General features: G+C 44.4%; 1 protein-coding gene across 1 annotated transcript in view; it reads left to right on the top strand.

Moving 5' to 3' along the window:
• UVRAG (UV radiation resistance associated) overlaps positions 1–6408 on the top strand; it is an 86858-nt gene extending 80450 nt beyond the window's left edge. The window contains exon 15 of the mRNA XM_059466036.1: positions 2778–6408. Coding sequence (XP_059322019.1) covers positions 2778–3480 — 703 coding nt within the window. The 3' untranslated portion in view covers positions 3481–6408. The remainder of the gene's footprint in view (positions 1–2777) is intronic.
• Positions 6409–14964: the final 8556 nt, after the last annotated feature.

The following is a 14964-nucleotide window of genomic DNA, read 5'->3' on the forward strand; positions in this document are numbered from 1 at the left end:
AGCTGTTATAGCATAAAAGCAAAAGTTCTCTTCAGCCATCTCTAGGAAACAGAGGTTTTCTTATTCTGTTCCTGGGGCAGGGTTTCTCATCCCTCTCATTTTATTCTGTTCAACCTACTTCAACATCTGCTTACTTCAACACGGGTGCTTCTGCTCATGGCTGTGGATAGAATGCTACATCCCCCCAATGCATTCCAAGAGTTACAGGGAAAAAATTTAAGTCTGATGTATCAGTTATATCTTAACCATAATCTTACAAGAGAATTTCAGCCCAAGACTAAGGGATCTCCTCAGTCTCCTCCCATCTGGGATTTGGCTTCTTCATTGACCTCAGTGTCCCATGTTGTTTTCTCTACGTGTCTTCATCCTTTTTCCTGATTTGGGAGAGAATTGGTGTTCACAGGTTCATTTGTTCTCAAGCTTTATCAACTGAAACAGTTTTGTATAGAGTTCTGCAGTGCTGGAAGGTTGATCTCATCCAGGCTCTGCATTGGTGGGATCACTCACTGTGCCTCTCTGTTGGCCACGGGGTCTTCACCGACACTGTGCGAGTTGTGCTGGCTGCTGGCACCACCCTGTGTCTTCTCTTCATGTGGGGCACTGTTATAAATGAATAGTCCAATTTAACAATTAAGGAAATTTATTAAATTATCAGAGTATAAACTTGGAAAAAGCCACAAGCGAATCAACTCTGAGACAGGCGATCAGGGTCAGGGAGACTTTGGATTTGGCCTCTATCGCACCAAAGTCCCTGTGGGTCTCCAAAATGTCATTTCAAAGGGATCTGTTTTATACAGTCTTTTGGACTCTGGAAGGGGGCTCTTCTTTAGCATATTTTAGCATATTATCATAGTTTTTTCTTTCTTGCTACCTCGTTTCTGAGAACCGGTGGATAATTCCTGAAATCCTGCCAGGTGAAAACTTTCAGGGATAAACTTCTAATGATGGCTATCAAGTGCCTCTTGCTGGGGTCTTGTCAGAAGGAAAGAAATCCTCGAAATATACATCCCATGAGACAGTGTCCTCCTGGTGTTTGAATCTCCATTCTTTATCACGTAGCCTATTCCTGCTTGTTGCCCAAAATTGGCTTGGTATACAAGATGCTATGGTTTTAATTTCCTTTAGCACAAATTTTTGTATGACATCACAGGCACCAAAAAAAAAAAAAAAAAAAAAAAGAAAAGCTGCTGCTTCTGTCCTTCTGTCTGCTGCATGGCTGGCTAAAAGCAGCCAAGCAAACAAACTTCATTGCAAGCCATGCTGAGATAGCCACTGCAGCACAGTGGTGCCCCAGCCACACTGATTTTGGCCAAGCAGTCCCAGCCATGTGGCTGCTCCCAGCCTCAGGGGCCCCTCCAGCACCGGTCATGGGGCCATTCCCAGTGCTGGTCCCGGCCACATGGTTGCTCCTGGCATTGGGATGGGCCCTGAGGGCATGGCCCAGCAGTGCTGCCAGAAAAAAGGACCAGTGGGGTTTCCAGGAGGTGGCTTGGTACTGCTGGGAAGGGGCCCCAGCCACCCCACAGGGATGGGGTCTGGCAGGCTTCCTGGGAAGGGGCATACATCGCAGCAGTGCCCAGCCTGGCCAGCTCCCAGTTACCTGTTCCAAGGCCAGAAGCAATAGAGCTTTCACAGGCTTACCTGTCCTTAAATATGTTTTCACAGAGGTCTATGCAGCTCTTTTAAGTGGTTTAACTGGGGGTTGATCTTCAAAACTAGCCAACTGATTGGGTGTGCCAGATCCCCACAGGGAACCACCCTCGCAGCCCATGGACTCCCTCCCCGCCTAAAAACCCCAAACAATCTGTTAAACCATGACACAAGATTTTCCCGTGCCAGACAAAACGTATCAGGCCTTGAGCAGGAGTTTCTTTTAAATGAAATTCATGGAGGACATCCTGACAGTGGCTGAATCTTAGAGTTGTATATTCAGTAGATCAATAATAGCTGGTTTTTTACTAATTTTTTTTTTAATTCGGGAGGAAAATGAACCAGCTGCTTATGTTAATGTATAGCATGCTATTTATATATAGGGTGGTGATATAGTCGCATAAATATTGAGCTGATGAAGGAAAGTTCTCATAACACACCTGAGATGACGTAAAGTGGATTTTCCAAGTTACAGAGCTTGAGACAGTGAAAGTAGCTTGTAGAACTGTACTACAGTAAGTTAGACTTGTAAATTAGGCTTGATTGGTTCATGTTCCTTAAGAAATAGAGGTTGGCAATTGTCCAAAGAGTTTTGGAATGACTGGCACAGAAAAGCAGAAGATCTGGCAAGAGTAACCCTCTGTAAATAGTGAAGTTGTTGTGCTTTTTCTCCTTTGTGCAGCTGTCAGGGAAGTCTGCTGTTCGATTCTTTGCTCATAGAGAATTCAGATGTTATTACTCACTTTTGAAGAGTTTATGATGACCCAATACAAGCCATAAATACGTAAATATATGGTCAGCAGTAATATTCCATAAGTGCAGCTCAGTCCTATAAAATGGTGTTAACAGTGTGAATTAGCATAATGTGATGGTTTCTTGGGTGATTGGCTTGCCAAACCATAGAGCTGTGTAAGTGTTCCTACAAAACCTGTTTTTCACTACAGCTGTTCCCTGGGCTGTCTTCTGTGGTTCATATGGCATGTTTGGGGTTTTAGCTCTTTGGGATAGAAGTTGGCCAAATGGAGCCTGGAGTTGTGATAAAACAGTTGCTTCAGCCTTTGGTTAAACATCTGTGTTGCTCATGAGCGTGCCTGATGGGTGTGATCTGTTCTTCCCTTCTTTTACAGCGATCGACACCATACTTCCAGTGCAATTCCTGTTCCAAAGAGACAGAGCTCTAGCTTCGGCAGATTGGATATTGGTTTTTCCAGTGGGCTTCCTTCTCCAGATAAAGGACTCCGAAAACGAGCCAACACAGGAAGCGAGAGACTACAGTACAAAACTCCTCCTCCTAGTTACAACTCTGCTTTAACACAGCCTGTTGCTGTCACAGCCTGTGTGGGAGAGCTGGATAAAAAACCTGGACCCATATGTTCTTCCTTGGACACCTCTATGGACTCCTCCAAAAGAAATACCAAAAAAGGCCAGGACTTGTGCAGTAGTTTAAATGGAGAAAATGGAAGCCTAAACAATACCCAGGACAGGCAGGAACCTTTCCTAGGACGTTCTAGTGCAATAAATGGGGCGTTTCTGCCTGGCGAGTGCTCTGGCCCCATGAACAACAAGCAGCCCTGTGAGTTTCAGCCCCCGCTCAACCCCGTGCTCTGCTGCACCGTGGAGCAGGCAGAGGAGATCATGGGTATGGAAGCAACAGGGTTCAGCACAGGAGATCAGCTGGAAGACTTTACCTCCATCCCAGTGGAACATGCTGTAGCGGTTGAGTGTGATGAACAAGTGCTAGGGGAGTTTGAGGAGTTCTCTCGAAGGATCTGTGCACTGAACGAGAACATGTCCAGCTTCCGCAGACCTCGCAAAAGTTCGGACAAGTGAGCTCGCACGGAGATTTGATAGCAGACATTGAGGTGAAATCAGTGATCTGAAATAGAAATAAAATTGCACTTATTCTTTATATTAATTATGAAAATAAAAAAGCTTAAAGTTGTTCCTATGGTGTTAGACAAATGGACTTGAGCACAATAACACAGGATCATGGTGTATTCACAGCCCAGGTAACTTCATTCTGCTTTAAGTCCTTTTCTGTCTGGTATTTATAATCTGTTGAAGGTTTTGTGGGGGTTTTTTTCCTAGGGCATTGGAATCCATTTACAAAGGCTTTTCTGAAAACAACTTCTAGTGATGATCAGCCTCCTCTATGAATGTTTATGTTCTTAATTATTATTTAGAGTTAAATTTATTTTAATCTTTTCAGAAGAAAAACCCTTTAATTTAATATATTTTTATGGTAAGATGTCTTTACATTCTCCCATGTACTCCTGTGTATGCTTGAGCAGTGTAGTCAGTATTAGAGAAATACCATGAATTTGGTACAATTGGACAACTTTATTTTGGCTGTGCTCTGTAGCCTTTGAAGTTCTAGTTTGCACTGAGGAGTCTTCACTTGGCAGTGTGAACTTGCCAGAGAATGAGCACCTGTGTGATTTTTTTTGTAGTTTCCTTGCACCTGGTTAATCAGAAATGACATTTGGGGGTTTTTCCACTCTTCTTTTCCTCCAAACTTGCTCTTCCTACCAGTGGAAACCTTGAGGAATAAACCACCTCTAAGGTTCTGTGTAATAGTCTCAGCCTGACCATTCCCCACTTAGGCTGGGCACAGATCTCATTAGTAGAGACTTAATGAACCCAGTACCAACGTGGGGTTCAGCTGCTGCCCTCCAAGGTGTGCAGTGGGGACAGTGTGCCCTGAGACACTTCAGACATCTTCCAAAAACCCAGACTGGGAATGAAGCACTTTGGAATTAGGTCAATGTGTGGAATTGCTCCATCCTCTGTGAAAAGAAGGCACTTAACATTATTCATCTGAATTTTTATTTTTTTAACCATCTATACTTTGAGGGGAGAGACTTCCAGTGGTTTGCTGGAGGTGCAGATTGCTGTTGAGTCGGTTACCACTGCCACATGTGTTCAGCTGCACTAATGAGAAAGCAATTTGCAGCCTGCTTTGTGATTCCTGGTATGTATTTCAGTTTGGATTTCATTGCTCTTGCTTTCTATATTGTATACCCAAGAATCTGAGCTCAGTTGTGAGCTCTGAAATATAAAAGTATATAGCAGAATAAAAATACTTCATCTTGTCTGGCTTTTTTTTCTCTCCCTGGTTTATGTTTTCTTTTGAACCCACAACCTAGTCTTTTCCTAACTTCACTGTAAGGCTAGCTGAAATTAACTTTTAAAAAACATGGATATGTATAATCTCAGCTTTCTGTTGTCAAAAAAGATGTGTTTGTGAGAACCAGTATACATAATAGCACTGTTCTAGAATATGCATTTTTCCAGGTAACGCCTTAATAATTGTATTAAAACTATATTCACATTTCTTCAGTTAGCTTTTAATGGTTGTGTGCGCAGTTGAGTGGTTGGATAGAGCCTCTCTGCAGCAGTTTGCTAGCTTTGGTCTATCCCAGGATGATGTGCTAGATGGGAGCACTTGGAAACCTTGATTTTGAGACACTGAACATGATTTCATGTTCAGTACAAAGTTGGACACATCCATGAATATCTTCTCCCCCAGATTAGCTCCTCTGTTCAAACCTCATGAAAACTTCCCTGAAGGAAGCGCTGCAGAAGCTTTGGAAAGGAATGGGTAGGAAGCTCTTGCTGTCCTTTGGCCTAGAGAGGGAGAAATAAACACCTGTAAGAACAGCACTTCGTAGTGATGAGCGTAAGATAGCCTGTCCTGGGCCCTGTGCCATCTTCTGATACCAGTGTAATTTCAGGTGAAATTCAGTAACTTTAGGTCAGTTTTGCACCATGTGGGATGGGGCTGGCATACTCGAGGCAGCACAGGCCTGTTTGTGCACACACTCGTGTTCCTGTATAACAGAAAAGCATCAACTTGTGTGGGATGGTGACTTTTCAGAGCAACCCAAAGAATAGTTGTGAAGTCACTGCATTTTGTAGGTGAACATGGCAATTTAGCAACATGTGAAAGTAGGTTTGTACAGCATCAGTGGGACTTTTTTTTTCCACTAGTTGTTTATTTCTCAGGTTGCACAAACCAAATGAAGTCTAGTTCTCCTTTCCAATGTTGTGTGGCTGTTCCTGTTTAACCCTTGTAATTGGTAATGTGCTAAACACTATGGTTGATTTTTGCATCTGTTGCACAAAGCTGCTCAGATGGACTTTCTATAGATTATCTTTAGTTAGCCTTACATTATCCCTGTGTTTCTCTTGCACTTCTGCCACTTTCCATGTAGCAGGTGGTGTGAGGTGGGACAGCATCACAGGGCTGATGGAGCATTGACCAGCTCCTTGTGGCTGTCAGGAAGGGGGTTGTACAGACTGCAGCTGTGTCATAGCTTTCTCCTTTTCGTGTTTATTTTTTTCACCCCCTGTAAATTACTTTGGAAATAGTGTAGTGGAAGAGAAACAAACAGGAGGTTTGAGGGTGACATAATGGATCACAGTGTATGTTCAATTTTCAAGAGCCTTTCAGTTCCTGCACAGCTGTGGCACTTAAAAGTCTGCAACTGTCTTCAAATTAAGAAAGCATTTCATTGCAATCTCAATCTAATCCTTCATTAGAAATCCTTAAGATTTTTGAGCATATTAGTTTTGGAATATCAGATCCCACTATATTTTTATAGCAAGCACAACAGCATTGGTTTATCCTTGCTTGACCAGGTATTTAAAATAAGCAAGACCAGAATATTGCATAATAAATGACACATTTAAACTCTGTTGGCAATTGCAGGAAAGCTCATCTGTCTTTATAAAATAAAATTGATTTGTATCTCTCCATTTGTGTGTCTTCTTCAATGTATCCTTTGTGTTTGTTTTCTTTATGAGCCTGGTTTAAAACCCAGTGGCCTTCCCAGCCCCAAAACTCCTTGGCTTATCATCAAATCAATATTGCTTCCACTGTGAATGGTTGGGCAAGAAGACTTGCCTGAAGGACTCACTGCCTTGATGGCTCCAGATCCTGTCTCAGAAGAGCTGGTACTGCACTTCTTGTTCATGCTTCTCCCGAAAAGATGGCATGCAGCTAGAAAAATAGCTCCAGCCTACACTGGAGGCTGGGATTAAGCTGGATTTGTAGACATTTATGGGTACTGGAAATACAGTGTTCCTTCATCAGGGAAGCACTGCTACTCATCCAGCACCTTCTGTGATTCCAGCTAATAATCAACATATAATCAACCCAAAATGGTGATGTGCACCTTGAACAGGAGTCGGCTGCATGAGTCTTGGCAGGAGTGTGTCCACAGCTCATGAGTCTCTAGTGCGAAGCAGTGAAATGTGAAGAGCTGCAGGGACTCTCCAGGCATCATTAGGAGGTTTTGTGGGTTAGTTTTTTTCCTCCTACCCAGTCTGTCTATCAGCAGAGAGTAAAAACCCAGGGCATCGTGTGTATTGTCCAGGAGCTGAAGTGTGAAGATACAGGAGAGAAACTTGAAGCTATCTTACAATGTTGAACAGCATTGCTGAAATATAATTGCCTGAAAGTGAAGAATAAGGAGTGGAAAGAATAAGATGGAGGTGCTGCTGGAAGAGTGGACTTAATCTAGGGAAACCTTGGGTTCTTCTGTGCCCTATGCTGTCACCTTTCAAATGCCAGAGAAGGTATGTCTGCTTGCTGTCTGCATTTTGACCTTTTTCAGGTGGAAGTGTTTAATGTGCTCGGTCTGCTCTGAAATGTTGTGGCATTGCTGGTATCTCTGAATTCCTTGTCCTTCCTTGGTGGAGCTCTGCTGCAGAAAACCATCTGTCTCTTTTTTCAGCCCTTGCTTTTCTGTTTTTTCTTTCAGGAGTCTGTTTTTTCCAGCACCAGTTGTGTTGTGTGCTCAGGCAGGACACCATCAGTTCCTGTGCAAGAGAAGGACAAAAGCAATTGTATGGTGGTTTTCTGCAGTCTGGGAACACCTTCTTTAAAATCCTCTGGGCAGGCTGAAAGTTACCTGGAATTCTCTAAAAACATTCCCTATTTTCTATTTCTCTGTTACATTTGTAACCTCAAAAAAAACATTACTTGATTTGGAAAGAGATTGATAACTTCTATATTTTTCAGATGGCCTTGAAAGGCAAGTGCCCTTTGGATTCTGTATGGCTTCTCCACCTATTGGTGTCTGTCACATCTCCCTTTGTCCTGTGTTGGTCTCTTCTCTCAGGGAATAAGTGATAGGACAAGAGAAAACAGGCTCAAGATGTGCCACAGGAGATTTAAATTTGATATCAGGGAAACTTTTTCCCCCAAAAGTTGTTGTCCAGCACCAGCACAGGCTGCCCAGGGCAATGGTGGAGGCCCCATTCCTGGAGGGGTTTAACAGATGTGGCACTTGGGGACCTGGGTTAGGGGTGGCCTTGGCAGAACTGGGGAGCAGTTGGACTTGATCATGGAGAGCTTTTCCCACCTTAATGATTCTGTGACTCTATGTCTGTTCAGAGTATTGACTTGGACAGCTAAAACCTCTTGAAACTACAGCATCTTCTCGTTTAATTCCTTGGTGAGTTTAAGCATGTTCAACCTTGTTCCTGCTGCACATTTTTACCATCTACCTGATTTCCTTCTAACACCTCACCTTTGGATTTCATATTCCTCATCTGCCAGATGGACCCCTCCTTTCACAGATCACTTTCCTTGGACTTTGAACACTGATACAGGGCAAGTGCAGGTCCACAACCTGTGGCAGCACTCGTTACCTTTGCCTCCAAGTGTGCCTTTAACAGCTTTTCCCCTGAGCTAGCAGGAAGTGTTCTCATGCTGGAGTGAGTGGAGGGCCCTGGCTGGCTTGGCTCAGTGTTTTTATAATGATAACTTTGTCAATAACGCATAGTGTGACAACAGAAAGCAGTTTGGCTACCCTATTGTCCATTGAGGAGGCTTGCTAAATTGGGGTAGGATTTGGCCTGGGTGATAATTCCAAGATGATGTCAGCTCTGCTGGGAGCTTTAGGGGCCAAAGAGGGAAGGTTTAATCCTCCTTGATGTTAGCCAGATATCAGGTGCTGGAGTGTGTGGGTTTGCTCTGTGCAGCAAAGCTTCCAGCCTTAATGAAAAGTGTTGCTGCCTTGAGCAGAGTTTGTTTAGCTGAGGAGTGGTGGAATAGAGGAACATTTTTCATGCTCTTTGGCTGAGCATCTTCAAACTTGTGCCTCAGCTGTGATTTTCAGCGCAGGATAAACAAGCAAAACAGACGCCAGTGATCATTCTCTACCTGCCAAAACAAATGAGTCCCAAAACTTTCCATCATTTTCATTACAAGCCTGTCCAGCCCCAGAACAGGCTGCCTAGGGCAGTACTGGAGTCCTCATCCCAGGAGAGATTTAAAAGCTGTGTGGATTATGGCATTTGGGAACAAGGTGGTGGGTTTTGCATGCTGTGGGATTGGTTGGAGTCGATCATGTTAGTGATCTTTTCTGACCAAAATGATTCTGTGAAATACCTTCTTCCCTGCCAAAACCACTGTGAAACAGGTGTGACTTTAGTTTGACCTAATGTCCCTCACTTTAATTTTGGTGCTAGTGTAGTTAGTGAAAGTAGGGCAAATTAGAGGCTCTGGAATCTGAATCACACAAGCAGTCACTGGAACAGAGGAGAGGAGGAGGAGCATGAAGTTTCCAAGGGTGATTTTCCATGACTTGGCTAGGACAAATGCTTCTAGCCTAAGATTGTTCCCTGTGATTGGAAGCCAGAAGGAGGAGTGGACAGAGGATGGAGATGACCAGCTCCTCATGCTGCTGAGTGTTTGCAGGGAAGAAAAGAGGCTGCAAGTGCCCTGCAAATGCCAATCCTGACTTTGGTAATTCATGGGATGCATAGCCATGGTCTGCCAGATGGTTGTGTGTGTGCATTTGCCAGGCAGAAAAGTTCAATGCTCCCTCAAAGCAAATGAAGTTCTGGTCTTATCCCCAGATTCACCGTAAACAGGTTAGAGAATTATGGGGTAGAGTTATAAGTAAAGGTTTCTATTTGTTTTGTTCAAATTTCTGTAAGACTTCAGTCCTACGATCTTTGGTCAAAAGAACCAAACTTCACCTTTCTTTTCTCCGAGTATTTTCTCCATCCAGCTAACTACAAAATGTGAGTCTCTCTGAGAAGAATTTAGAAGGAAACTTTGGAGAATATGACATTAATTAGGGAGAATACCAATAATAATAACATTAGCACCTACCGAATAGAGACTTCAACAAAACCGTTTATTTAGAGATGGCGTGTGTTTGGACAACACTCTTGCACCCTTGGTTGGTCTTGATGATCCTTGTGGGCCCCTTCCAGCTCAGGATATCCTATGATTTGCATTGGATTCTTCTCATCTAGCTTGAAATCATTTTAAAATCTGGCATGTGGCTTGTAAGTGGGATTTCAGGTTCTTCTGAGCATCCCTTGGTAGGACACCTTTTCCCACGCCTGTGATGGTGTGATCCCTCTGTGGATCTGAGCTTCCTGCCTTGTGTGCCCCCTGGCTGCTGCTGGGTGGGTGAATGAGTAGTGGGCAGCAGAGAAGAATTAGCTATCACTTCTGAGTGATGATGGAGCATAAGAAATGAATGAAGTTCCCCAGTTTTCCAGTCCAGCCTCCCTTTATTCACATGAATCCAGGCTGATGCAGGAGTGTGGGTGAAATCCCAGGCACAAGCTACCACCAGCCCTTGGATGTGCCTGGAAAGGAAGATGTATTATGCCTCTTGCCCCTGTGCACCTCTCCTCTGGCATCCCATGCTCTGGACTAATTCTTGTGTGCCTTTAGCACGGCGGCTGGGATCTTGTCCTCACCTGTGTCTGGGAGGATGGGAATTGCATCTGGCACTTTAGGCTCCCAAAATTTCACAAGTGGCTGTGATTTAGATGGGCACTAATAGAGGAATTTAGCCTCCCAACACATCTTAACACTCCAGAACTCTTTGGGCAGCCTCTAATGAAGCCTTTCCAGACAAGGAAATCATGTGCAAAGTAGGAAAGGGGCTGGGGAGAGGATGAGGGGGCTCATCTCCTAGACATAGTATGTTTGTGCAGTCTTAGCTGTACAGTCTTAGCTGTTATATTTGCACATTTATATTTGCAATATAAATGAAGGCTATGCTAGTATTTATCTGGTGAATTTCACTCTGGAGCTCCTGACAGGTGACCCCAGGGTCCAGCTGCATTCTCTCAGAACTTATTTTTGACATTGTGATCCAAATTGACGTTCAGTGCTTGAATGTACAATAAGTTCATTACAGCTAAACCCTCCACTCAGGGATTTCCTGCTGGTAAGTGTTGGAAAAATCAGGATTCCTAGTGGTATCAGACTTAAAACCTTTACAGATAAAATTCAGGTTAGCAAGTCATGCCAAAATATTTTTGGAGCCAAAGTTAAACTGTCTTTAGCCCACTCCAGTGGTACCTTATCCTTCCTTGTCTTATCCTACCTCTTCCTGCCCGGGGCTTGAGGCAGAGGCACCAGCCATGCACAGCTCCTGAACAGGGTTTTGGTGCTGCTCTCAAGGGAAGCTCGTTAAATTGCAGCAGATCAATCCACAGTCCTATGGCTAAGCACATTTCTCGAACGTGTTTTTGCAACTTAAAGTGTTTCCTCTTGTCCCTCTTTCTAAAAAGCGTGAGAAAAATCCCATGCAGGATGGGAATCTCAGCCTTGGATCACAGCTCTGCAGGCAGGGAAGGACAAGGCTCTGCCCCTTTCATCTCGTGTGAATAACTGAGCACTGCAAACTCTTTCTCCCACAGAAAGGGTTGCAGTTCATCAGGTGGAAGTTTGAAGGCTTTCCTGAATAAAATATGAAGGAATGTCCTGTGAGGAACTACTGTACAGCCAAGGAGAATGGACCTTTGCCCAGCTGTTCAGCACATCCTGTAGCTTTTCCCAAGAGCTGCATCTTCCAACCCCTGTCTTTCCACCTACAAGACCCAAAAAATCATGCACTTAGCAAGTGGAGGAGGAAGCTCTTCACCCAACACGTTGGTCTTTGCCTTTCATTATTCCTCTTAAATAGTCAATCACAGAATTTTTGAGCTTGTTTAGAGGGCTTTTAAGCCCTCTAAGATCATCAAGTCCAACTAATCCCCAGCAAACTACCAAGGCCACCATAAACCTTTGTCCCCAAGTGCCACATCCAGGGATGGGGACTCTACCACTGCCCTGGGCAGCCCTTGCAGGGGCTGGACAACATTTCCAGGGAAGGAATTTTCCCAATATCCAGCCTAAACCTCTACTCGCACAACTGGAGGCTCTTTTCCATTGTTCTGTCCCTTTTTCCCTGGGAGAAGAGCCTGACATCCCCCTGGCTGCACCTTCCTGTCAGGGAGTTGTGGAGAATGAGCCTCCTTTCCTTCAGTTTGAGCCCCACTGTCTCCCTCAGCCCCTCCTGGTGCTGCAGCCTCTTCCCCAGCTCTGTTTCCTTTCCAGGACATGCTCCAGCCCTTTGGTGCCCTTCGGTGTTGGGAGGGGCCCAGAAGTGCCCTCAGCAGTGCCTGGAACCCTGCCCTGGTGCTGCTGCCACACACTGCTGGTACAGACCAGGTGCCCTCGGCCTCCTTGCCCACTTGGGCACCCCTAGGTTCATTTCCAGCCCTTAATCAAAGTGAAGGAAGAAGACAAAGATTGGTGGACATTTGCATGTCAAATTTGTATTTCAGGCCTGCCACAAAGCTCCTCTGTTAAGTCTCCTGACACAGAGGAGTCTCAGGGGCACCATCAGAGGTGTCAAAGCATGGAAATATTCCAGGGATGTGGGTGCTCACACTCAATCAGCTGAAGCAGGGCAGGGTGTGTTATGTCCATAAACAGAAGCATTTGGGTTGCTGCTAACCTTTGGTGGAGACCAGGAAGTTTTTCTCCAGCCTTCACTACCCTGCTGAGATGCTGATGAGGGGTTGTCTGAAGAAGCAGTGTTGCTGAAATGCCCAGATTGCCTTCCAAGGCCAGTCAAAATAAAGAGCTTGGATTCTTTTCTACATTGGCTCCTGGTGCTGACACCTCTCTGGGGATGGTGCTGGAAGGGCCAACGTGCAAATGCCCTCTGATGACAGGCCCAGTAAACACCTCCTCGGGCTGAAGAAGTGAAAAATGACAGTAATTTCCTGCCCACGCCAACCACACAGATATGTTCCCCCATGAAGTTTTATGAGTCTGCAGAGCCTGGAAACGTATTAAAGGCAGAAAGGACTAATCAGTGGAGAGGGAAAAACTGATTGAGAGGAAATTATTGGTGTGGAACGCTGTGGAAATTTAGAAGCTCCTCTGAAGACCCAGGGTGTGATTGTGACCCGACCCAGAGAGGTGACAAAACTTCACTCAATCCAAGGTGACGGGTTTACAGAGCCCCTTGCAGAGACTCTGACACACTAAAAGTGGGCAGGAACTGATGGAGAGTGTGGGCACAAAGCAGATGGATGTCTGAGCACTGGTGTTTCCCTGCCCTAATGATAGAATGAGTCTATCATAATTATCATGGGTTTTGTGGGGTCTCATGGCATCTTCAAGACCCTCTCAGTGTTCCACAGAGGCTGCCCATGCCCTGCTCATTGGTGAGTTGTCGCAGACATCTTTTATGAAAAATCCTTTCCTTAGGAATTTTCCTCCTGAGAAGCTGAGAGACCTCAGGAACAAAATGTAAACAATGATTATCTGCTGCTGTGGAATGCAAAAGGTGCATCTGTGATTGGTCTCATGTGGTTGTTTCTAATTAATGGCCAATCACAGTCAGCTGGCTTGGACTCTCTGTCTGAGACAGAAGCTTTTGTTATCATTCTTTGCTATTCTATTCCTAGCTGGCCTTCTGATGAAATCCTTTCTTCTATTCTTTTAGTATAGTTTTAATGTAATATATATAATAATAAATCAAGCCTTCTGAAACATGGAGTCAGGTCCTCCTCTCTTCCCTCAACCAAAAACCCCTGTGAACACCATCACAGTGATTCTTTCAGGGAAGGGCATAGGAGGGGATGTCTCACCCTGTTTCAGGGCACATGCACTTACAGCCATGCATTTTCAGGTGTCCTGGCTCCAACCCAGAGGCTGAGGCACATGCAGGGAAGTGTCTAAACCCTGCCTCCTTCTTGCACCTTCCATCCTGAGCATCCAAACCTGGTGGTTTTCCAAGGGCTGGATCTCTTTCCAGCTGTTCCAGGCCTCAGGTCCCAGCTCTTCCAGTCTCAGCCACCTCCCAGAGCCCTGTGCTCATGCTGCAGAACCAGGCACAGGCAGTCTGGGTGGTGGGGACTCGAGGCACCAGCTGCTTGCCATGGGCCAGACAGGGTGGGGTGAAGCAGCATCCTTTGTGTGAGAGCCCCAGGAAAAACAATCCTTCTGGGGTGGCTCTGCTGCTCTTCCACTGTGAGGGATTTCATTGATGCTGAGGAGTCAAAGCAGAGGTGCAAGGGAGAACACAAATGGGAAAAAACAGTCAAAATGGAATTAAAAAAGAGAAATACTCTAATTTTTGTAGAAGTTGTGGTTGACCTATTGCCTTCAATTTGCTAAAATGCTGAAAAATATGGTAATTGCACTGAGTGTGAAACATTGAGTGGCTGACTCTTAGAAAAAACACCTTTCTTCTTTAATGAATCATTTGAAAATTGCAGGAAGAAAAAGAATGCTTTTTGAAGGATCCAGTTTCAGCTGTGGGGAGACAATAGACATGATCTTGTTGAAGGTGTCTCTGTTCATTGTAAGGGGGTTGGATTAGGTGACCTTTAAAGGTCCCTTCCAACCCAAATCTTTGATTCTTGGACTTTCCAAACTGAGGCAACCTTGGGTTTTTGCAACTCCACTGCAAGTTTTCTATAAGAACTCATTACTGATTTTGTTGTTAACCTTATTGTGTTTTGTTTTTTTGTGAGAAACATCCCTGTATCACAACTACCTTTCCCCTCAAGGATCTTCAGCTGCTTTTGAGACAAAGGCAGGTTTATTATTTCTGCTTTAGAGATGGGGAAAACAAGATGTATAAATGGGATTGGCCTGATGTGATGGAGTTTTTTACATCTGGACTAATTGCTCCCTTCATTGCTTCTGGAGAGAAACAGACACTCCTACTCATTACTTCCTAATATAGATGATTAAAATAGGTCAGGTGAGCAGCTTCAACATACTTATGCAGTGTTTGTGATGGGCATCTACAGGGAGAGGACAAGGAGAGTAGAGACAGCCTCTCTAGGATAATTTTTTCTCTTTAGCTACCCATGCAAGATACTTATATCTAAATAGTCACAGGCTCATTCCTGTGCTAGTATATGATGATGGATAGATAACCTTTCTCCATAAAAATATACATAATAAAGGGTAAATTTTTCATTGTCATCTCCAGCTTGTGTTGAACAATTTATTTTCCTCTTTTTTTTTTTTTTTCCCATGGAATA

The sequence above is a fragment of the Ammospiza nelsoni genome, chromosome 2 (assembly GCF_027579445.1).
Source record: "Ammospiza nelsoni isolate bAmmNel1 chromosome 2, bAmmNel1.pri, whole genome shotgun sequence".
Taxonomy (NCBI): Eukaryota; Metazoa; Chordata; class Aves; order Passeriformes; family Passerellidae; genus Ammospiza; species Ammospiza nelsoni.